The 23,781-nt window shown below is 29.4% G+C and overlaps 2 protein-coding genes across 8 annotated transcripts in view; one reads left to right on the forward strand and one right to left on the reverse strand.

Moving 5' to 3' along the window:
• LOC121115899 (death-associated protein kinase 1) overlaps positions 1-23,781 on the forward strand; it is a 234,235-nt gene that overhangs the window by 148,020 nt on the left and 62,434 nt on the right. For all 7 annotated transcript variants that reach the window (XM_071887894.1, XM_071887897.1, XM_071887899.1 and 4 more), the window contains exons 2-5: positions 1,735-1,857; positions 1,911-2,132; positions 3,473-3,811; positions 4,034-4,186. In XM_071887894.1, the coding sequence (XP_071743995.1) occupies positions 1,757-1,857; positions 1,911-2,132; positions 3,473-3,811; positions 4,034-4,186 (815 nt within the window). In that variant the 5' untranslated portion in view covers positions 1,735-1,756. The remainder of the gene's footprint in view (positions 1-1,734; positions 1,858-1,910; positions 2,133-3,472; positions 3,812-4,033; positions 4,187-23,781) is intronic.
• Positions 4,223-8,097, reverse strand: LOC121115900 (uncharacterized). The gene is made up of 3 exons (XM_040710080.2): positions 6,006-8,097; positions 5,687-5,924; positions 4,223-4,718 (listed from the first exon to the last, which is right to left on the reverse strand). Exons 1-3 carry the CDS (start codon positions 7,132-7,134, stop codon positions 4,328-4,330), a joined length of 1,758 nt encoding a protein of 585 aa, XP_040566014.1. The 5' UTR covers positions 7,135-8,097; the 3' UTR covers positions 4,223-4,327.

Here is a 23,781-nt window from a genome sequence, read left to right on the forward strand (position 1 = left end):
GGGGGGGAAAATAGCTTTCAAAGTGAACAGTGGCTTAAAAGGTGTTCTTGGGACTCCGCTCCATAAAGAGAATAAATAATAATAATTTATCAATACCATTTTTGAACAAAAAAACAACAACTTGTTTTCTTTGTTAAGCCCGAGACTTTTCAAAGACCATGTGTTATATTGTAAAGCAGAAAGATGTGCAATAAATAAATGCTGGGATCTTGTAAAGAAGTACGAGATTTTTGCTTATAACCCTGATAAAGAACCCCTTCAAAGAAAATGTATATATAATGAATCTTAAGTTAATTTTTAATCCATGCTTGCATGATAAATTAAGATGTTTTAAAGACATGTAATTATACTGTTGGTTTTTATTTCAGTATATGATTTACTGCAGTCTCATTTGCCTTGTGCATTTTTTCCATAAATATGGTTGAAATTTGAGTTGATAGATTAATTACCCGCTAATTAATATATAAGTTTAAGAAAGACAAATATTTCTCGGTATTATACATAAAATTTTAACGCCGCATTTTTTCAGCTTTTGAATATTCCATTACTCTTACCCTTTATTATTCAGGCTGTTATCTTTATTATATCTCTCAATTCCAATACCAAAAAAGAGAAAAAATTGCCCAAAAGTAGTTGGTTGTTGATAAGAGCGGATTTAAGAACAAATTGCCGAAAGCCACTCGGCCAAAAAAATAATAATAAATATTTTTGATGATGGTACCATACAATGCGGTTATAATTTACGGTAATGGTACTCAAATTTTAAAAGATAAAATGACAATTATTTACCCCGAATTTTAATAACTAAGTATTAATTAATTCATTTTAGACTCCTTATAAACATTTTTTCTCAATATTTATTTATTTCTTGTGACGGTTAGTTGCCTTGATTTTTCTTACAACAGTTCTGACAGAGGTTCGAGTCAATTGATCTTGATAATCAAATGAATCAATGATTAATTAATGAACACTTAATGATTGCAGTTCGTGTCAAATAATCAAATATTTTATCTTTTAAAATCGAATAAATAAATAAGAATCATAGGTACACTGCAGTATGAATAACCATTATACAAATGTGTTATTTTTTCGGGAAAATTGCATTCTGAAAATTACCCATGCACGTATTGGAGCATGATCCCAAAGTTGGGAAGAATGGACAACGGATTTTGATTATAATTTTCTTTCTCTTTTAAAAGAAAAAGTTGAGAGATACCAGTTACTATAAAGATCATATCCTGATTTGGAAGTGGAAATTAAGTGTTTTATAACAAATTATGGATGATAAAGAAAACCAATATATCAAATACAATTGTGTCCAAAAGAAATAGTAACAAAATTAATAAATGATAGTTCAAGGAGTTGTATTTAATTTCAGAGTTCTTTCAAGGTAGATTGTGGCAATTATTATAATTGAAATTAATGTTATTGAACTTATGTTTCTTGATAAACAATATGCACTCAATTACAAAGTATTATTACCTTCCCATATTTGAAACAATAATAATAATAATAATCTCTGCATAATAATAATATACAAGTAAGTACCTATGTACATACCTTGTATCTACAATTGTAAAAGAGAGAAAATTACTTCCTAAATTACTCATTTCGTTTGTTCCATTACAAAAGGTCAAATTTTCAAGTATTTTTACTATATACGTATGAATGTATATATATAGTGTTAAATAGTTATTCTTTAGAAGCTTTAAAATGTTGTATTTCTTTTTTCAGATTTCAAGTAATTCACAATAGAATGACGTCATCCATGTATAAATTAGTACAAACAATAAACTCTACAAAATTTCGCACAGAGCCTTTTGAAGACTACTTTGAAACCTTTGAAGAAATTGGGAGGTGAGTATTAAATATGGTTATAAATAATAATTATGAGAGAATCCCTTTTCCAGCGGTCAATTTGCAATTGTTCGACGAGTCGTGGAGAAGAGTACAAGCACGGAGTATGCTGGAAAGTTTATTAAGAAAAAAAGACTTGAGACTTCCAGGAGAGGCGTCGCTAGAGAGGACATTCAAAAGGAGATACACATTCTGGCAGAGATGGAACATGCCAACATAATCTATCTTCATCAAGTCTACGAAAGTCAAACACAAGTCATACTAGTTCTAGAGTTGTAAGTCGATATCAGCAGTTACCTAGACGTAAACATGTAGTTTTATTTAACATATTGAATCAATCGCTCTCGAGATATTCATCAGAAGAGTAGCTGACTCTTGCTGGGACTTCTTTTGAATAACACGTAAAACAAAGATCATAGTCACAAGCAAAGCAAGTATAGCGATTGTAGCCTGTATTTGCCATTGGCTTTTCGAATCTATCATAAAAGATTAAGTTGTTAATAACTTTGCCTTACTATATGATAAAAAGAAACGTAATTACCCGGAACAGCTGCGTCTTTTACACGTAAATGGAAACTCCTCGTACAAATCCCAAAGTCTCAACTTTTTTCTACAGATGTAACAAGGCACGGGAGTTTGTCTCAATTTACAGTAAATAGTGTAATTATTAAGGATACAAGTGAGGCGATGACGATACCAATCTGGTTCTCCCTCTAATCCCTCCACAGGCATAACGATCCCACCGCAGAGGTGACAATAAAAGGATCTAAAAAGAACTTTACTCACTAGGTTTGCAAACATGACTAAACATCATTAAAGTAGACATGCTCTGCTCTCCTCTAATATAATGTAGGATCGATCTGAACAAGTGTGACATGTCTTATATACCTACATAAAAAGTATACTTGGAGATTTTAAATAATATTGTTGAACTCCATTTGTAGCCTAAATGAGAACACAAGTGTGTATGAGAGATGTAGAACTGGGTAGGTAGATGAGTAACTTTGCTATTTAGTTAAGCTTGAGCGAATGAATATAGGAATTCCTATGCATGTATATTAAGGTTTTATAATTGCCTTATTATATTTTAACAAATACTAATTATAAGGTTAAAGAAGCCTTTAATTATAAAGGAAAAGTGAGAGAGAGAAATAGAGGTTAGAATGAAGGTCAGTACACGTATATAGGTATATATTTATAGTTTTTTTTTGGGAGGGGGAGAATTATTTTAACCGAACATGAAAAAGGCATCACCTTCAAAATATATATGTGTAAATAAATGAATGGAGCTCATAATATTTGAGCAGGATAATAACAGAGTAGAAGCCAATTTGTATAATTTGTTCAAACAATAGATGATTTAAGAATATGCTTTTGGCCTTTTGTCACGCTTGTTCTTCGTTAATGGCAAGGCTTATGGCGCTGCAGATGAAGTTTTTACTGTAACATCATTTACTCTTACAATTTTTGGAAATATATACATTTAATTTAAAAATAAGGGATTTTTTTTCATTGTTTGGGAAACATTTTAATACAAAATAATTTTATTATAAGTTAAAGTACAAGATTTCCAATTTTAATAATCCTAATATGATACTTTTATTATGTGTTATAGACTCCGAGGAGGGGAACTCTTCGACTTTATATCCGAAAAAGAAAGACTCTCAGAAGAAGAAGCTTCAAACTTTATCAAACAAATCCTACTTGGAGTTCGTCACATGCACACAAAATGTATATCCCATTTGGACTTGAAACCAGAAAACATAATGTTATTAGGGAAACATAGCCAATTACTCAAGTTAATAGACTTTGGACTGAGTCGAAAAATACATCCAGGAAATGAAATAAGGGAAATGCTTGGGACGCCTGAGTTTGTGAGTCCTGAAGTGGTAAATTATGAACCTCTTTCCCTCAATACAGATATGTGGTCCATCGGAGTAATTACATATATTTTGTAAGTTGTGGTCATGAGGTTGCGTTAGTTAGTTATACATATTTTCCGTAGAATTAAATTTATTATTACTTTGAACTGTAATGCAAATCCTATCGACAATACAGTTCAATTATCATAGATCTAACTAATCTATTATTTGATGAATTAAATCACTTATTTTATAAGTGAAAATTTTAATTTGGCATTTTCTGACTTGATAAAATATTTTCTCCTATTTATTAGACTATCTGGGGCAAGCCCATTCCTTGGTGAGACTCAGCAAGAAACGTTTGAGAATATTGTGGCTTGTGACTATGAATTTGATTCAGAATTTTTTTCCCAAACGTCAGAACTTGCTAAGGATTTCATTCGTCGATTATTTGTGGTTGATTCAAGGTAAGAACTGTTGCTCAAAAATTATTTACATAAGACTTTTATTTAAAAATTATATTCCAATAATATGTATTTCAAAGCAGATCATTTCTAAAAAATAGAATCTATACAATCAGGTACGGACTTATAAAAATAATGCATATATTAAGAGAAAAGGCAAACATCTTTTAAGATATCCTCTAAATTAAGAGGTATTGGAGGTAAATTGGGTCCAATCCGTGTTTCCATGCTATTTAGTTCCTCATTTTTTTCTTCATCTTCCTCGACTGAAATCGTAAGCTTTTGCATTTCCCCACCAATGAATGGAGGCGTAGTTGCAAGATCATGCCTTCGCCTGTCTTGAACCTGTTGTCGAAACTTTTGCAAATCATTTTTAATTGAGTTTGGAAGGACAGGGAAAACTGTTTTATTCGGAGTAGATGTTGCAGAGGAGGTTCCAACATTTGGACATTTGTGAGTTCTTTGAGTCACTTTGTAGCGGAAATTTTTGCCACACGCTTCGCAAGAATAGGGCATCACTCCAGTATGAATTCGTCTATGATAAAAGATGATTTAGTTAACATTATTATTTAAATATATTGTGAACGTGGCAACAACTTTATTTTTAGTTTATTATTTGTTGTTGCTACCTATAGGTTATGTAGGTATGCCCTCTGTTTGTAAAACCTATTATCTCCATGTGAACAACTACCATTTTTTGTAATTTTAAAAGTTATTTACATTAACTTAGTAACTAATTAGTTGGGATTAAGTCAAGTTACATTGTTTTCTTACAATAGAGTTTATGACTATTTCATCAAAGCAAGCAAGTCTGTAGAACATCAATTATTCTGTTAAGGTAAGGCAGAAAACTGAAAAACACGTGGATTATTAATAGGGTTTACAATCAGAGGACACCTACATTAAGTGTGTTGAAAATATTAAAAAACAAATATTATTAGAGACGCTAAAAATTGATGAAATAATAAAAAAATAAGTTAAAACTAAAAGTTAATTCATAATTAATTAATATTATTAAGTGGTTTAATTACAAGGATATGTGTTGAATTGACAAGAAGAAGGTTTATTTTTTATTTTTGAATGCATAGAAGAGTTAAATACTATTTTATATGTAGTTAAACTGTTATTAGAAGATAAAAATAAGATCTGAACTTGGGATAGTATTTTTTAATTCAAGGAATTTGGATCATTAATAATAATTTTGTATATTGTTACTTAAATATCTTAATACCTCGGTATAGAAGGATTATTAAAGTAAGGGTTATTTCCTTTTCATTTGATATATATTACTTTGATATATAACTATGGCAATTGTAGCAAGAAAAAGTTGTGAGAACAAAGGGTCAATGTAAGCCTTTATAATTGTGTATGTACTTGTTAGATAATATTATCAAAATACAATAATCCATTGAATGCATTTACGTATTTACGGTCTTCATATATTTTTTGAATTAAGTGGCTACATAAAAAAACAAAAACATTGAATAGGGTATATGTTTTTACCTATGAACAAGATAAGATACCCTTTGTCGAAAACTCTTTCCGCATGTTTCACAAGCAAAGGGCCTTTCTCCTGAATGAATTCTCTCGTGATTTTGCAGAGTAGAAAGTTCTTTAAAAGCCCTTCCACATTGGGAACAATGATAGGGCTTTTCATCCGTGTGATATAACATGTGTTTGTGATATGATTGTTGAAACGTAAAGCTTTTACCACATATGCCACACGTGTAGGGAGTCTCACCTATTTTTAAAGTCATGGATGATGATTTTATAACATTACTTTGATATAGACATATGAAAAGCACTATAAAAATGTGTATACCTGTATGAAGACGCATGTGCTTTTTGAGGAAATACTTAGTCGTAAAGCTCTTGAGGCAAACTTCACAGTCCCAAAAACGGTTTTCATGTACTTTGATGTGTTGATTCAAATGATACTCTCTCTTAAAAGTTTTGTTGCATTGAGGACATTGGAAATTGGATTTAGTGTTGTTCTCGTCAGGTCCTTTAGGAGAGCCTTTGCTGTGTTCTTCTTCTTCTTTTAAACATGTTTCCTCCTCTTGACTAGATGGTAGTGATCCTGTGGCTGCTGCTGCTGTCCCTGTAGTGACAGTAGCTGTGTTGGAAGGAGTTACAGATTCAGTACGTGATTCATTTAATAAATGCGACTGCACGACTCGAGCAGTTGTATGAACTACTCGATGATGAACGAGTAAGGAGCCTCGAAGCTTAAACATTCGAGAACAAATATGACAAATATATCTATAATCATTATGAACATCTTGTACGTGATGGACATAGTCATTAAAAGTATCAAAGCTCACATTCGTGCAGAAACGACACTTGTATTCTTTTGGAAGATTTGAATTAGCAGTATAGTTTGATGAAGATATTGCTTGCCGTCCTGAATGCATGAGGACCATATGTAACTGTAGGAAGTTGTTATTATCGAAATTCCATCCACATATGTTGCATTGAACGGATTTATTAAGTGGACTGCTGTTATTTGAAGAGCTGGAGGACTTGGAGCGAGCTGAAGGAGATGATGAAACGGCTGCCAGAATTGCAGATGTTGGTGGTGAAATATTTGTTATTTCGTTTGAATTTTCAGTGAGAGTCGTTTGAAATACTTCAAAGTTGATGTCGTTGCGTTGTCCTGTTTTGTTCTTAGATCCACCACCTTCCTCAACTTTAACAATCACCTTATCCTCTGCCTCATCTTGAACAAAATCCGAAAAGTCTTTGAGGAGCTCATCCAGTGGGTCTGGTATGGAAGGACTCGGAGGTGAAGGAGCATTAGTAAGGTGGACAGTCAGCAAATGCTCTACAAGAGACCCACTGGGTTTTACTTTGCATATTGGACAAATATATATCCCTGTTAAGGCATTGTAGAGATTATGGAGACTCGTGAAGGCTTCAGTGTTAAGACAGAGGGGACAGGAAACTCCCATGATGATCGATGAAGGTGATCTTCTGATAGGTGGGGTATTGTTTGACGAGCATACAGCTTCAGTCTGCTTAATGCTGTCTCTTGACTTTAAAAAAAATAATAATAATAATAATAATCTTCTGGAGAGAACAACGACACGAGTTATATTTTTTTTATTTAAAAAAAAAGTTAATTGAAAATTTTTAATAATAACAAAAAAAGTATTTTGAAACTAATCTTAGTCAAAGAGAAAGTTTAAATTCGGTAATATGTATTGCATATATATATAAATATATGTTAAGGTTAGAAAGCATCAAGTTATTGTTATTTTTATTGTTTTTTAGGAAATGTGAGCCAAGAAAATGCCGTTTAAGTATATGACGCTTTGATACAGAGTTTTTTTTTTTTTTTACGCGCGTGTCTTGAATAATTATTTCTTAATTTAATTTATAACTAACTTTAATTGCACTAGCTTTACATTATATTAATTGGCCTTCAAAAAACTACAGACTTAAATATTGCGGGAAATACTTTCCCCAATTAAAAATGGCCATTCAATGCCCAAATAATATATTTATCTATGAATAAGTGTTTTTGTAGTAAATGTAGAACGTACCCATTTTGATGAATCCACACTGCCGAATTAAATATTTGTACTTATATACGAGCATATTTTAGAAGTTTTTTAAAAATTAAAAACACCTCTAAAGAAAGATGTGAGATAATAAATATAAATTTTAATTAAAACGTTTACTAAACTATTAAATACATTTAAACATACTTTGAAATGATAAGGTGTTTGAATATTGTATTAGGAACAAGCAGGAGTACGTACATTTCGTAACACGGATAAAAAACTTTTTCTCTTTTCAGTTGTGTTTCATTTCTAATGTTTATAAAATACACATTTAACAAAACAAACACTTTCAGGGACGTCTACAGGACGAAGGGTGAAAAAATTTAATTTTTCAAATTAAAAAAAAAAAAAAAATTAACTTATGTGCATAGTTATGATTTTTTTTTGCAAAAAAAATTTATATTTGAAGTTTAATTTTCAAAAAAAAATTCCAAAAAATTTAATTTATTAAATTTTTTTTCCAAACATTAAATTTTTTTCTGCGAATAAATATTGATTATTTAAATTTTTTGGAGAAAAAATTAATTTTTGAAATGATTTTCCAAAAAATTTAATTTTTGGTCCATAGAATTTTTTTAAAATTCTAAAAAAATAAACCCTTCCCCCCCCTCCCAAAAAAAAAAAAAAAAAATTAATCCTGCGGATGCTCCTGACTTTAGCACTTTACTTGCATGTTATATTATTATATTTCCTAAGCATTCCATATCTTTCGGAAATACAAAAGAACAATTAATAATCATCGGTCGATTGAATAAAAGTGAATGCTTCACATATTTTGAATCATTGTTTCCTCGAAGCAAAGTCATACATACTTATATCTACAATTTATGTATATCAAGATAATCATGGTCAGTGTCAAATATTTTTGGCAAATATTTCGTGTTGTAAAACCTGAGCAAGGAGCTCCAATGGGTGTAATAAAAGAAGTAAAAGACCACGTGGTGAGCTACAAAAATATCTTAAAATAAACTGATTCAAATAGATTGACGTTTATTTATTCAACTCATACCGCACAATATTGGCGTATAGTTTGGCAGGACATGAGTATGATATGTTTTTAAATCATCATGATCCATGATGTATCTGTCCCTGAGGTAATATTAACAGATTATGTCTAATGAAGGATAGAAAAAATATAAATAATATGTATTACATTTTATGTAACTGTGTCTTAAAAATGTTTAAGGAGGTAATATCACATTCCTATAAAAAAAGGTGCGATTCTCAACATCATTTCCAATTATAATATTTTTTTTACTCTATAACGCCTTACTCATTTGGTTTGGTACTTAAGTTCTGGAATCACCTATTTAAGCAGTTAAACAATTTATGGCCCAAAAACTTCATGGATGTAATTGCAAATATTTAATTAATGGATAAATAAGCATACAAAATGCAAATTACTTACCAATGACCTTCCAGTATTGCAAACGTATTGAGTATTCGAAAAAATGTTAAAATCACGTGCTTTTGAATAATTACTAATCCAATTTTAAGAGCTTTTTATAGAGAAAATCATTCATTTTCTCATGAACATCAGCAGAAGCAGTCAGTGGCTAACGTTGAATAAAAAATAATTATCAATTTATAGCCAAAAACTCAAAAATATCGCATTAAAAAAATATTCTTGCTATTGCCAAATGAACAGGGATTATCCTTTAAAACAAGACGAAAACATGGGTCTCTGCAATAAACCTGTAGATTTGAAAGGGTTCATTAGCTAGAAAACAAACGTAGTGTCAGGATGTCCAATGAACAGTATTCTTTGGCTTCATACCATAAGTTCTGTACCTCTAATGAATGTAAAAAAACCCAGAAATTAAGATACATGTAAAGTGATGAGGTTTTGTGAACAAACGAATGTTCCGATAATTTATCATTTTTCTCTGTACATAATGGTGATTAAATTTAAGAAAATATATGTAAGTATATCGATTATTTTATTAATGAAAAGAGTAGGAGTCTGAAGTTTCTAGTTTTTTTTTTTTTTTTTAATTTAGTGATTATTATACTTTTTCTTTTCCATTAAAAAAGCTCAAGAAAGTAAGTAAATATATGTGTTCAGATTAGTTTTATTGAGATTATGTCTATTAATTGTAAGTATATATAAAAGTGGCTAATTCATTTTGTGAAACTCGTAGTTATTAATTTAATCGGCAATTATGGAGAAAGCTATTAAAGTAAATAATAAATAAAGTATAAAAAGGGTTAGTAATATACTTCACAAAATGTAATATCTTCTTTTCCGATTATAGATGGATTACACAAAAGAAAGATAGGAACAAGAAAAAGTATTTTTTTGTTTGATATGCATTAATCTAAAGAGCCTTTTTTAGTCACGTTGTTAATTTTATTGTATCACCAACCTTTCCCCCCGAAAATAAATAGAAAAAGGCCCGAAATCATCTGGTTGTTAGACAAATGAGTTAATCACACCTGTTATTTATTTTTTAAATACTCCGAAACTTTTATTGACATATTATTTCTCTACAATTTTTAAAATGAATGACGCTGTGAACTCCCTTCAATATACTATGAACGGATAAGTTAATATATTTAAGAGCTGTTACACTCTTAAAATTTATTCAACTTTAGATTTTATCTTTTCGAAAATGCCAGATTGTTATACTACCCCAGGATGTAGAACAGGCCATCCCCCTTATGAAAAATAATAATACATATATTATATTTCCTTAAGTTCCCATCGAATCTCATAGAGAGACATACGTATAAAGAATATTAAAAAGGTTTGGGCCAATTATACTTACCCTTCAAATACCTAGTAACCCCTAATACTGAATTCCGTAAAATATGTAATAGAAGCGGGTGGCCTCTCAGGACCATCCGAAACTGCATGTGCCCCATTTGTTATATTTAAGTTTACACCAAAGATTGTTATTCAATCTTTATTTAAAACTATTTCGTGAAGACAGTGAGAAGAAAATTATGTTTATTTCCAGTGAATTATAACTCACGAGTCAGCCCATGTGGCCTTGATGGCAGACTCCAAAGATCTCATAGACTCATGAGGCATGCTGCAGGCAGCTCCTTTGACCTTTTTTTAGATGGAATAATCCAAAAGATTAAGACCATGGGAGCTGGGCGTCCATATGTTCTTGGATAAATTCAAAAGAAAATTAGTTCAAGACAACTTCTTCTCCTTAGTGGGTGTAGTAATAAGATGTTGGTTCCTCCTCACTCTTGATTTTGCTCCCAAGTCATCTTCGATGATCTTTTGGAGCATAACCTCGGACACATTCATCTTCTTGGCCATACCACGAATCGTCATCACTGAGTTTCTAACAAGGCGGTTTTTGACAAGTATAATCATGACCATTGTTTTTTTACTGTTCGTGCACTACCTACCCAGACTTTCTAGACTGCTACTTGGATTTCCATAAACGGCCGTCTAGTTGATTCTGAGGTCATTGAAAATCTCAGTTGGGGGTTTCTTACGTAAAAACCTTTTTTTAGCTTCCACTTTGTCGTTTTTGAAGATACAATTAATATTGATAAATAAAACAATTGCAAATGATTATAAAAATATAAATCAACCTTACTTTAATGAAAAATAATCCTATCAAAACTCTAGCCGTGAGCATTTCTTTAAGTGTAAACTTAAATATGACTCTTGTGGAATAGCAGTTGTATTTGTAAGCAAATTCATTGAATACATTTGGAAAATCCTTATCCATCCAAAATTAAATATAAATTCAGAAAGTAATCAATCTTAATTTGCTGTTGCCTTTACTACGCATATAGAGGTGGAAGATATAATAAATACAATTTCAAAGAAAATGCAAATTTGGCCATGGTTTTCTTAACAAAGCAAACCTCATTGCTGGCAAAATGATCGATGTATTCATAATAAATTTTGTTACAGAAAGGAAAGATCATGTTTGGCAAAGTAATAAGAGGAAAATCTCTGTTAAGGACAATTGTACTACTACTGTTCAAATACATATATCATAATTGAATGACACATTATGAATATTTTTTAGTATATTAAGTTACATGTTTTGGTCTTACAAAAGTTACAATATTTAATTTAAGAAATTATATTTATTCAGTTTTCCAAGTTGTTTTTTTCACTCAGATGTATTTGTTTACAAGTTAAATATCATTATCGCCCTTATTAATGATATGATTATAAGAAGTTTTCAAATTATCACAATTTTGAAAAATGTACAGTGGTAAGAAAAACTTTGGAAAAAAATACTTTTCGTCATTTTCATCAATGTTTATAACTTTCTTTATATTTTTTACTTCAACCCGAAAAAAATTAGTATGAAAAAAGTACATCCATAAAATAGTTTTTAATTATTTGTCTGTAAAAATCCAGCTGTTTTGGAAAGGCCTAATTTCATATGTAATGTTTCTCTCTGACAAGTATGACAGATTGGTAGTTAATTTCTTCAGAATGGTTATCATTCTATCCTGAAGATGCAAGCCATTCCTTCTGAACCGAGATTAATTGGAAGAAAATTTATTTTTCAACAAGACAACGACCCAAAATATACATCCAAGCTCTGAAAAACTTTTTGGAAAAGAAAAAAAACCTCTCATATCTTATCTATTATTTAATGACATCCCCAACTCCAGATTTGAACACAATAGAGCTATTGTGGGAATACCTAGACAGAAAAGTTCGGGAAAAGTGCCCTTCAAGTAAGAGAACCATTATGAAGAATGCTTGGAATAATATCAAACCTGCCTATCTTGAAAACGAACATTAAGAATGCCAAATGTATGTAAAGGAGTTATAGCGGCAAAGGGGGGGATTTTTTGATAAAGCTAAAGTTTGAACAAAAATACTCTGATCTTTTACAAATAAATGTTACCACCCATGTTGAAATATATGACTCCCTATAGTGTGGACATTTATTGGTGCAAAAGAAAACCAATCAACCCCTAATAGATCGATTAACTTTATCTCTTAGTACTTAGAGATGAGATAGTTACGGTTAGAAAGTAACAATACGGTTGTATTTTCTCTTTATTTATGTCTTGAGCCTTGATTTGTAGAATTAAAATTCAATCAAATGTATCACTGATTTATACAGGAATTAAACACTGAATAGGTTTGGCAGTTACGGTAGAGAAAATATGGAGATAGTCAATCAAGTATAGAAATGTAATGTATCAATTTATAGTAGAAAGTCTTGATAATTCTTTAAAATTTAAATATATATAATCTCTCAATGGAAATATATTGCTTTAAAAAAAATAAAAACCTTATCAAACCCGATTAAATAGTTTTTAGAAATCTTTATTTGAAAATATAATTAAATAAGCAGTACCTCCCATTAATTCGCGTTAAAATAAATGTGTATTAATTAATATTTTTTTCTAATATGATTTCGTGGAATTCAATAATATCAACAACTATTGGCTAAGGGATTTATTTTTGTTGAAAATAATTATTGGTTTTTTAACTTTTTTTTTTTTTTTTCATTAAAGGATTAATTTAATGGGCTTTAATATCTGTATAGACATATTAAATGAATATAAATTTCATTAACTTTATGACCATATATTTCACATTTTATAAACATTTATACCAGTATAAAGATTTATACTATCTTTTTTCGATCAAGCACGTGCCCTATTAGAAGTGTAGCGCCCACTGCAACTGCAGTGGAGACAATGATCTAAGGTAGGTCCTACAAATTAAGATAAAAGGTACAACTATCAAAAAAAAAAAAAAAAAAAAGTAGTTGTTCAGTCTATACCCATGCAATAGGAGCAACCGATTTTTCAGCTCTAGGTGTATGAGTTTTTATGTGACCAAAATTTATGCCAAGTTTATGACATAAAAATTTACAAAAATTAAACTTACAAATGGCCCCAAGCCATAAGAGGAGTCTTTTTTTATTTTATGTATCCAGAACAAAATAGGTTTCTCTTTCTTCTGCCATTAGCTCTTTTATACAAAAAAAGTATCAATATGGAAAATGACTAAAAATTACTGACACTGAATTTTAAATCTAGTTTATCCTATTAAATTTTTTTTTAAATGTTCATGTTACTTTAAAATAGTTGGGTCTATGTTTTATTTAATTTATGTGAGTTGGTAAGAAAAGTTTTACTTGACTTGACAGGACAAGGGAAGGAGGAAGAAGAATATTCGATATTATAGAATAATCTTACCATGCTTCAAAGATAATACAAAAAAAAAATATATATGTCAACGTAATTTGATTTTTATTCATTAAATATACAATAATTTCATTAATGCTAAATATAGGGCTCTAAATTAAACATACAAATAAATAAAAATTCCATTAAGTGATGTCATACATTTTCCTTTGTTATTAATCATTTTTGTAGTAAACATGTTGATAGAAGATATACTTGGGGGTTAGTTATATAAATTTATATAAGTTTGTTTGTACGAGACCTTATCTTTCTAAAGCTATCTAAGCCCATTGCATCTATACAACCCAAGATATACATTAATAAAGCCGTCTATTAGAAAAATAATTGATTTATTTTTACTACATCTATTTTTTGGTCTAAGAAGTAAAACATATTAAATGTTTATATTCTGTCGAAAATAGATAAAAATAAGGTTCCAACACGTTATAAAGACATAGAAAAACAGCATTTATAAGGCCGTTATAATACTAACATGAAAATTACATAATATTTTTTATTTAACTGTTGATTTTGACACTACTTCATATGTTCTGCGTGTTGATTAGTGGAACATGAATTACCTCTTGCTAAAATGTGATCCATTTCCTACTATTATCAAAAAATAGCTCTATAGTTGGAGAGGAATTTGTTAACTACTAACCAATTTACGGCCTTTAATGCCTCTTTATTTTTGAAAAAGAGGTTGCGATATGCAGTACATATAGTTTTATAGAATTATTATTCTGAATCATAATTATTCTTCCTTTCAGGCTTGAAACCTAACTACTCCACAGTTGAAATACTTTATAATAAATATATTTTGAATAAAGTATACTTAGTTGTGCAAAAGTTTTTAGAAATTTTTATAACTTTATAACTCAGCATATACAACAAAATTTGGATTTTTTCCCTTCTCAGAGGTAACCGGGTCTCCTCTTTTTGTTTATGCTAAATTCGAAACATTGAAGTTTATTATAACGTCGCAAGAACAACAACAGCGAAATATTTCAACCTTGTTTGCCGCCGGAATGTGCCGAAAAGCTGTTAGTGAGGCCAACTGTAGCCCCTTCTAGGTCAAGCTGTGATTGGAATACAATTGTTAAATCTGGTTTAATAACCCTTGACCTTCCCTGGATAATAGTTTCAGGTATCGAATAGAGCCCCAGCCCTCCAGAGTCCGACTCCTAAATGTTCAAGTATTTAAGGACTCTGTCAACCATGCCAGAAGTATACATCTAAAGTACCTGAAGCAAATTCTACTACCGCTTAAAGTCGTTATTGCTGCCTACGGTGGTCAAATTCTAGATTGATTATAACCCGGAATATCCTTCTTGTAGATTATATTTATAGAACTGTTTTGGATATTAATTATATGTATTCAAAAATATACATCATTGATTAATTTGTTCATTTTAGTCTCAAACTTTTGCACTACCAGGTACAGGGTAAATTAATACTAAATATCTTGACTATACCATTTAAATACTTTGAATATTTAAAATAAAAATAAAACAAACATTTTAATTTATCTATTAATTATCTATGGCCACATAATATTTTATAAAGATTTTTTTTTGTGTCAAAATGTATATTTATATTATGTCAACATAATATATAATCCTGTGATCAAAAGTTTGTCGAAGCAAAGTACCGTTTGACGTAAAAATAAGGTGTAAGCATACATACATACTTTGATACGTAGACAAACATTCTGTCAAAATATCTTCGTTAGAAAGTTAGAAGCTTTTAATTCCTTTTAAACCTGCTTTCTAATTCCTTTTTTCTAAGAGATTGACTTTTTTTAATTGATTTTGAGATCGGGTTTGATGTATTAAAGTATGTATGCTATGAAGTAACATCTTTTTCCGGATAATACTAACCTACGTAAGTTGCAAATATTTTTCCGTCCTAATATCATCATCCATATGTAACAACTTTTTTAATGTATTAACGTCCTCGTTGATAAATTATGACTAAAAATAACATGTTTATATCTATATCTGTTTTATTCTTCATAAACGTCCAGCAAATTGATAGTGGAAAGTTATATAACTATTAAATTAAAAATATTGTCCATGTTAATGAATATTTACGATATATTTCTTCTCCGTTGTTGATTTGTCAACTAATCTTCCTCTTTTTTAATGTTTGAAATGTTGATTTAATAACTCTAAGTTTTTCCTGAGATATACTTACTAGAATTTCACATTTCCTTGACAATTGTCCTTTAGGAAGACCTCGGGAAACCCAATTTTAAACTTCGAGGTATCGGCCCTAGAGATACAAAATAATAAATATTGTTTGATATTTTCTGAAGAAAAATACGTATAATTAAAATACTTACAATTAAATATATCATTTAATTGTATGTTGCTTATTTCAAATGTCATATAATAATGTCGTACTTTTGTCTGAGATTATTATAATTCTATGTATAGTTGAGCCTGGATCTTATTCGAAAAATGAGAATCATAATGTATGTCATTTACTTTTGCGGATTCAATTCCTGGCCTAAGAATTTATACCTTACAATTTTTTCATCTAATATCTTTTCAAAATGGAATAAAAAGAAGATAAATATAAATCAATACTTAAGTATGTATGTCCATACTTACATATGCTTGAAGTCAAAAGAAAAAAGAATTTACATATAATTTTAATAATGTAATACATTTTTTATTAATAAATACACTTTTTTAATTCAATATCCGTAATAATATACAAAATGATATTTAAAGAATAAAAAACATGGATAATTGTTTATATTTAAGCTCTATCCCTTAAAGATATGGTTATAGAATATTATATATATTTCTATACTGTCAAATGCTCCTTATTACTATCTTTTGTTGTGTGAAGGTGAGTGCTATTTAAGTTTTTGAAGCATAGTCCTCCAAATTTGCTCATTTTTTATGGGTAGGGCTTACAATTCAGGCAAGAATTCATGGTTTCTCTCTCAATTTCAAATTTTTGGACTACGTATGCAAAAAATTGAAATTCATTGATCCCAACCTTTTAATATTACTGAAATAGCACATATTATTTGTGGAATATGAGGAGTGGGATCTCGACTCTTTTTGAGATATTCGGAAAATTGGGGTTAAGGGGGATCGTGAAAGTAGATGAAAAGTTTCTTTATAAGGGGGGGGGAAGTTCGACTCTTGTGGAGTTTTGGAGGGGGGCTCAGAAACACGTGAAAGTTTTTGCAACCTTATAATTTTATAATTTAACTATTTTACTTACAGTCAAAAAATGTGGTGGCTAATGACCCCTATAGTTCAGGTGCCACTAGGGGGGAAGGACCCGGACTCCATCCGTTGGGCTAATGAATGAACCGATAACGCCTTACTATTTATAACTTACTTGCCAAAGTTCTTCTTTACTATTAAGAGATTACAATAATTGAATTATCACTTTCTACAATTATGACGGTGTTACCTTACTAACATAAATATATACTGTGTATTTTGATGTGGCTGTTGATTTCCTTTGCTCTGAACGTTTATGGGTTGAATTATATTGAGCTCTTTTGAAATTTTGAACAATTTCCATCCATTGTTGAATAATTATGACATAGTTGAAAAAAAATTAACTATGTAACTACAAACTGATTTTGAGCCTTATTTCTGTTTCTTTTCGGAGGGAAAGTTGTGTGATACAATAAAGGTTTGAGAAAAAAACGAAAAAAATATGACATCTGGGCTAAATTGAATATCTGTACCTTTTCTCACTTAACGAAATGATGTAATTTGCTTAGGAAGGAACAAATTATATTAATATACAGCTTTTTTTTCTATTAATATAAAGTTTTATATAGCTATATTTTAGAAATATTACTATTATTTATGATTTTGAATGCTTTTATTAGTATAATAATAATATATACTTTTTTCTATTCCTTTCTTTCTTTCTTCCTATTGTTACGAATTCATTCTTTTGAAGGACTACTATCTCGAGTCTTGAAAGGGGTTGAAATCATAATTTATCCTTTATTTTTTACTTCACCTTTTAAAGAAAAAAGGTACAATAATGCCTCTCCATAAAACATACCCATCCTTTGTTGAGTCAACATTTCTTCTTTGTGTCTCAAATACTATTATTTTTCCAATTTTTCTTGGACAGTAAAGGTTAAATTGGTATTTTTCAAATAAAGCGTTATCATAAATTATACATGAAGGACTGCAAAGGATAAAATACAAATCTTTTTGCAAGCATACTAAAAAAGGTATATATATATATACGAGGGGGATCCGAAAAGTTTCCGACCTCAACCAAAAATTGACAGCCCTCGTAAATAAAAGCTAGTCAAATCTATCTAGCGTCTGTTGACAGTTGTTACTCAGGAAAGTGTCAGGCATTTTGAACGGGCAGTTGTTATGTAAAGGTCGTTTGATTGAGTTGATGTGAGTGTTTTTGTGACAAAAAAATGTTCAATGTTTTTCTGTTCAACATAGTCTCCATGTAACTCTGCATACTTCTCCCAGGGAACTTACAGACGGAATCAATTATGGGCTATCATCACCGGGAGAAGTGTGTAAAGTTACAAGGAGACTATGTTGAAAAATAAAATAAGACATTCAGATGTTTTTCAGAAAAACACTCAGATAACAACTGCACGTCCATAATGGCTGAAACTTTGGTGAGTAACTGTCAACTGATTCTAATTATAGAGGACTAGATTTCATTTACGAGCGCTGCCATCTTCATGTTAAGGAAGGAAACTTTTCAGACCATCCTAGAATATATGTGTTAATATTCCAAAGCCATATTTAAAATGGCTATCAAATAAGTAAAAGGTGATTCACTTTTTGCTCTCTAATGGCTTCAGGATGTATTTTTTAAATTAGTGGACATGGATATAAACAAATTTGAAAACTATTTTGCTCGAAAAGTGAGGTCCTTTGTCCAAGAAAAAGACTATGTAAGTATAATCAAATGAGATGGATCTGAATATATTCAAACTATAATTTTTATTATCTTCTTCTTTAACAAAAATTTTACATGTTAAAGAACCACAATAAAGTAAAATCAAAATGCATGTCAGTTAATTTGGTCAATATTTGTGAATAATTTAATCTAAATTATCGATGAATGCATTTTTTGTTATATTGATTTGTAAAAAGTTGATACTAACCGTTTACAGATAATAGATTAATTAATTTGTAAGTACATATATGTAAGTATACATTTTTCAATCTACGAGTACACGCAATATTTATTGATTAATTTATATAAATCGGTCTGTACATTACTAAATATTATATAAAAGGTGCTGTATTACTCAAAAGTCTACCTCGAATCGATAATGTTTTTCAATTCAATTAATGCTAAAAAAAGCCATATCTAATTCCATAGGTTTGTATGGAATGGACTCCAATTAGCTTTTATTTTGCTAAAATATGTATTATATTTTTATTTGGGTAATTTTAAATATTAGTGTTTTATAATATAAGTGCGTGAAAATAATTCATTTTAGAGAAAAACTATTTTCCAGGAATTTAGCCACTAGTTAAAAATAAAGGGTGTCCCGGATTTTACATCCAGAAAACTATTCGTACTAGTAACTGTTTTGTTATCGTATCCTGTGATTGAAGATTTCTAGAACATTAAGACATAAAATCTATATTATAAAAGCACTTAATGTACAATTGTAACATTGGCTCTTAAATTAAATTGAGTTATTACGTGCAAATTTTTTACAATACATAATTTTCTGTTTACTAAAAAAATATTAACCATAATGAGTCTTTTAATGACAATCGATTAAAAAAGTGACGTCTACATAGAAGGTACATGCATAAATCTACCTACTGCCTTAGAGGATATGACAATACCTAAAACATACCTATTACACAAATAAATTATACTTGTAAAATAATAGTCCTGTTAAATTTTTCAATTTTATCGTTAAATCCTTATTGTGTATTATGATTGAAGAGTTCAAGGCAATGTATAGATATGTACTTCACGAATAGACTTTATCACTTCGGTATTGAAAACTATTTTCATTATACTTCTCCGGAAAATTGGTTTTATTCTCATCTTTCAACATAACTAAATTGGTGGTAATAGTAGATTATAATCTGCAAATTGAATAATTATTCAATCATTGATAGTGACATTTACTAGTTGACTTTAGTTCATATTAAAATAGTATATTTATAGAACTATATATTGCATCATTGATATAAACCAGGGATTTCAAGGATAATTAGATGGATTGTAAAAATATTTTAGATATGCATGGAGGCATGAGGCTTTATTAGATCCTTATTTATACACATCTTTTTTAACTGCTCAAAAATATTTGTATAGTAACACGCTACCAAAGAAATCAATCTAGTTAAAGTATGAGAAAAGTATTGGATATTCATCTATTAGTATATAGTTAACCATAATTGAACAAATAGATTTTAATTTTATGAATAATGAAGGCCTTATAATGAAAAAATAATTGTAGAACAACTCTTGTTGTTTTTTAATGAAGTTGAATAATTGAATTATTTTTATTTTTTTTCATTTACCAACAAGGCATATTTACGACGCATGGAATCTCAAATATTTTCTATAAATTGTGTTTCACCCAGTAATAGGACATTTTGAGTCAAAATGGTTTATTAGAATATGCCGTCACCCCCCATCTCAAACAATTTTTTCTCAAATTTTGTGCTGTTATGGACTTATTGTTGCTCTAACTTATACTTTCTAGTCGTAAAAAAAATATTTATTTAAAAGTTATCTTAGTTTTCTAATAGAAAAACTTACAGCATAGGGATTCCAAAAATTGAATTTAAAAGTTTTGTAATCAATTTTAAAATATAATTAACTATTTTCTATGTTGTATACCTATGTATAAAAAGTTGTTTTTTTTTCTTTTACTCTTGTAATTTTTGTTCTAATTAACGGCCAATATTCATTTGGAATAACTTTTACTAATTCTACTCTTTTTGTATCATTTTTCAAATCTTGAATAAAAAAATCAAATTCACTTAGATAATTATGCTTTCATGTCTTATCCCATTTTATCTCCTTCTAATGGTTTTATGTGGTGAAAGGTCATATTTGATTGATATATAATTATTTAGAAAATAAAGTGATATATAACTTAATTTTGTTACTTTTCCAATTATATAAAAAAAAACTTTTGCCAAAGTTTTGTTGCCTGTCTCATAATTTACAGTTTTCAAACTAATTGTAGACTAATGATTCAAAAGTTATTTGGTTATTATTTTAACCATTATAAAGTTATGTATGATGATTGATGGCTTTCTTGAATTGTGTTATAAAAAGGTAAGGGGTTTCCTATATAAATTGAAAGTAGTAATCAACAAACTGTCAACTTTATTTTGTTGACGATTGAGTTGGTCTGTTCCAAATAACGTTTTCTCTCGAAAAACATGAGAATGACGTCTATAATCAAAAAAATTAGGTTTATGGAAACAAAAAATTAAAACTACATGATGAAGTGTTTTTTTTATTATTAAAAGACATAAAATATAATTTGAAAATACATATTTTCAGTTTCAAAAAATATTATAATTGTTTTTGGATCTGCTTCTAGTATTTAATATAAAAAAGGCATGAAAAATTGAACTTTTTGTTGGAAGTCTCATAAAATCCGAATTATTGATAACAATGATAAATAATTGTTTGTCGTAATATAAAGACACACAACTCCATAATAAAAAAACCTTCAAGGCTTATTGATATCATATGAAATATTTCTCTTTGTAGGCTATAAAGTATTTTTTTTTTGGTTATAACATGAATTATTATGATTTTCGAGGTAAAAACAGGAAAAAACCATCTCAATTCGAGGGCAGAATCTGTTGACTAGTGTAATTAATCCAATGGTTTGAAATATATATATATTAACAATAACTTTTGATCCTAACTATTGTTAGTTAAAGTCTGATTGAAACATGATTAGCAATTCTAATAAAAATCATTTACCAAACTATTTTTTTTCAATCAAAGGATTTTTTTAATGTTCCTTTAATTGGTTAGATGGAGTTGCACTGGTTAAGTAGAAGGGAACAGTATAGTATTACATTTACTCAATCTGACCTCGGAATCTTATTGGTGAAATACATTTACATAAAGTATATTTCTTTCTCTAGGATTCGCCTGGGAGCAAACACACATTGAATTCAAGAGAATAACTTCACCCCAGCGCGTTGTCGATGAGCTACGGCGATTCCATCTTCTCAATTGTAGTTCTCGATAATGCGAATTTTAGTGGTTCATAAAGAATTTGTAAAATATAAACTAAATTCTTAACTTACCTCCTTTGGGTTTTTTTCTTCGGCTCCGTTATTTCAAATTTTATCATTTAACCATAAGGTTTCACAAAACTCAGAAAGAAATCAAATAATGAATCAATAGTTGATAATAACTCAAAGCATATTCAAGAAAACCCATAAAAAGGGGTTTTATGATGACGATAAATCAATAATCAAAAGCTTTTGATTAAGATAGTACAAAAATGTTCTATATATATATTGTAATTTCCATGTGCCCAAGGAAAGTTTAAGAGGGTTAAAATAATAATTAATTGATAGTGATTAACAATATTAATTACACTTAAAAATAATTAAGTGGATATATTCACGAAAGTACTCATAAATTTCCCTATACTATATTAAGTTCTAATAACATAATGGTTCTTTTTTCTTTTCTTTCATTCCATTCCTGTTATTACTCTTGTGATTCTTTAATGATATATTTAAAAAACTTTACACATCATTACATCTGAAATCAACCAGTCATATATAAGTCTACATCTCCTTCCAATAAGCAGTACTAGGAATTTAGTCCTTTTATATTAGAAAATAGAAAAAAATAAATAACAAAATTATCATATATTGCTGTGTAATGGGAAGAAATAAAATAAATTAGTTGGTTAAAATAATTAGGAAGCATTAATAGCTTAGATATCATGACGTTTTATTAGACCAGCTTTGACGAGGAGGGAGGAGAAGGAAATAAACTAGTTCATATATTAAGAATTACTCCGATATCGATCCTAAATTCTACTTTGAGTCCAACAAGGACTTGCAATTAATACTCTGCAACAAATCCTCAAGGTAACTTGCTATCTTTTAGGAGTATACACGAATGTTTGATCAGATTTTGAATATAATTGAATGTAGTAGAAAAGAAAGTTTACTCCTCATAAATTATATAATACTGACTACAGTTTAGAAGAAAAAAATATTTCTGAACATTGCCAACTCCAAAACACGGACAAGCTAAAACATACACCCAATGTTCTACATTAGTTAGGCTTCAATAAATGTCTCTTCTCAAAAAAATATCAATCAAGTTCCTATAAAAGTCGTTTTGTAAAAGATTTTTTTTTTTAAATCTTAGTAGTGATTAAAAGGTTTGGAATCACTGAGTTACAGTGACGTGGAGAGGAGAGGATGTTGGTAGGACTATGGCTCACCCTACTCAAGATTTTTTTCTCAAGTATTTTATTGAAATGTAAGAGCTCATATATTATCACTAGTACGAGATTGAACTGATTGCCCCCTCCCCCTCCCTTCCTCCAAAACAATTTAAATTACAAGCCGTTGTTTACATTGAAAAGTTAAGACAGCTACAGATATGTATAATACAAATATGTATCCTTTCTACAAAATTCCATTTTTGATAGTTTTCTTGCATAAACAATTAAACACTGTATACACAACAAATCCTTTTTTGGAAAGGAAGACATTTGAATGAATAATTACTAAGAAAGAGTCTTAATATAGTATTTCTAGGTAACTCCAAATGTGTCAACGCAAGGCTGAAAACAATCCGTTAATTGTTTTGAACTTTCCATTTATATTTTAAGACTTTAATTTTTTAGGATTTTTTACAACATTCCCCTCTTTTTAGAAAATAAGA

Source organism: Lepeophtheirus salmonis, chromosome 4 (assembly GCF_016086655.4).
Source record: "Lepeophtheirus salmonis chromosome 4, UVic_Lsal_1.4, whole genome shotgun sequence".
Classification (NCBI taxonomy): domain Eukaryota; kingdom Metazoa; phylum Arthropoda; class Copepoda; order Siphonostomatoida; family Caligidae; genus Lepeophtheirus; species Lepeophtheirus salmonis.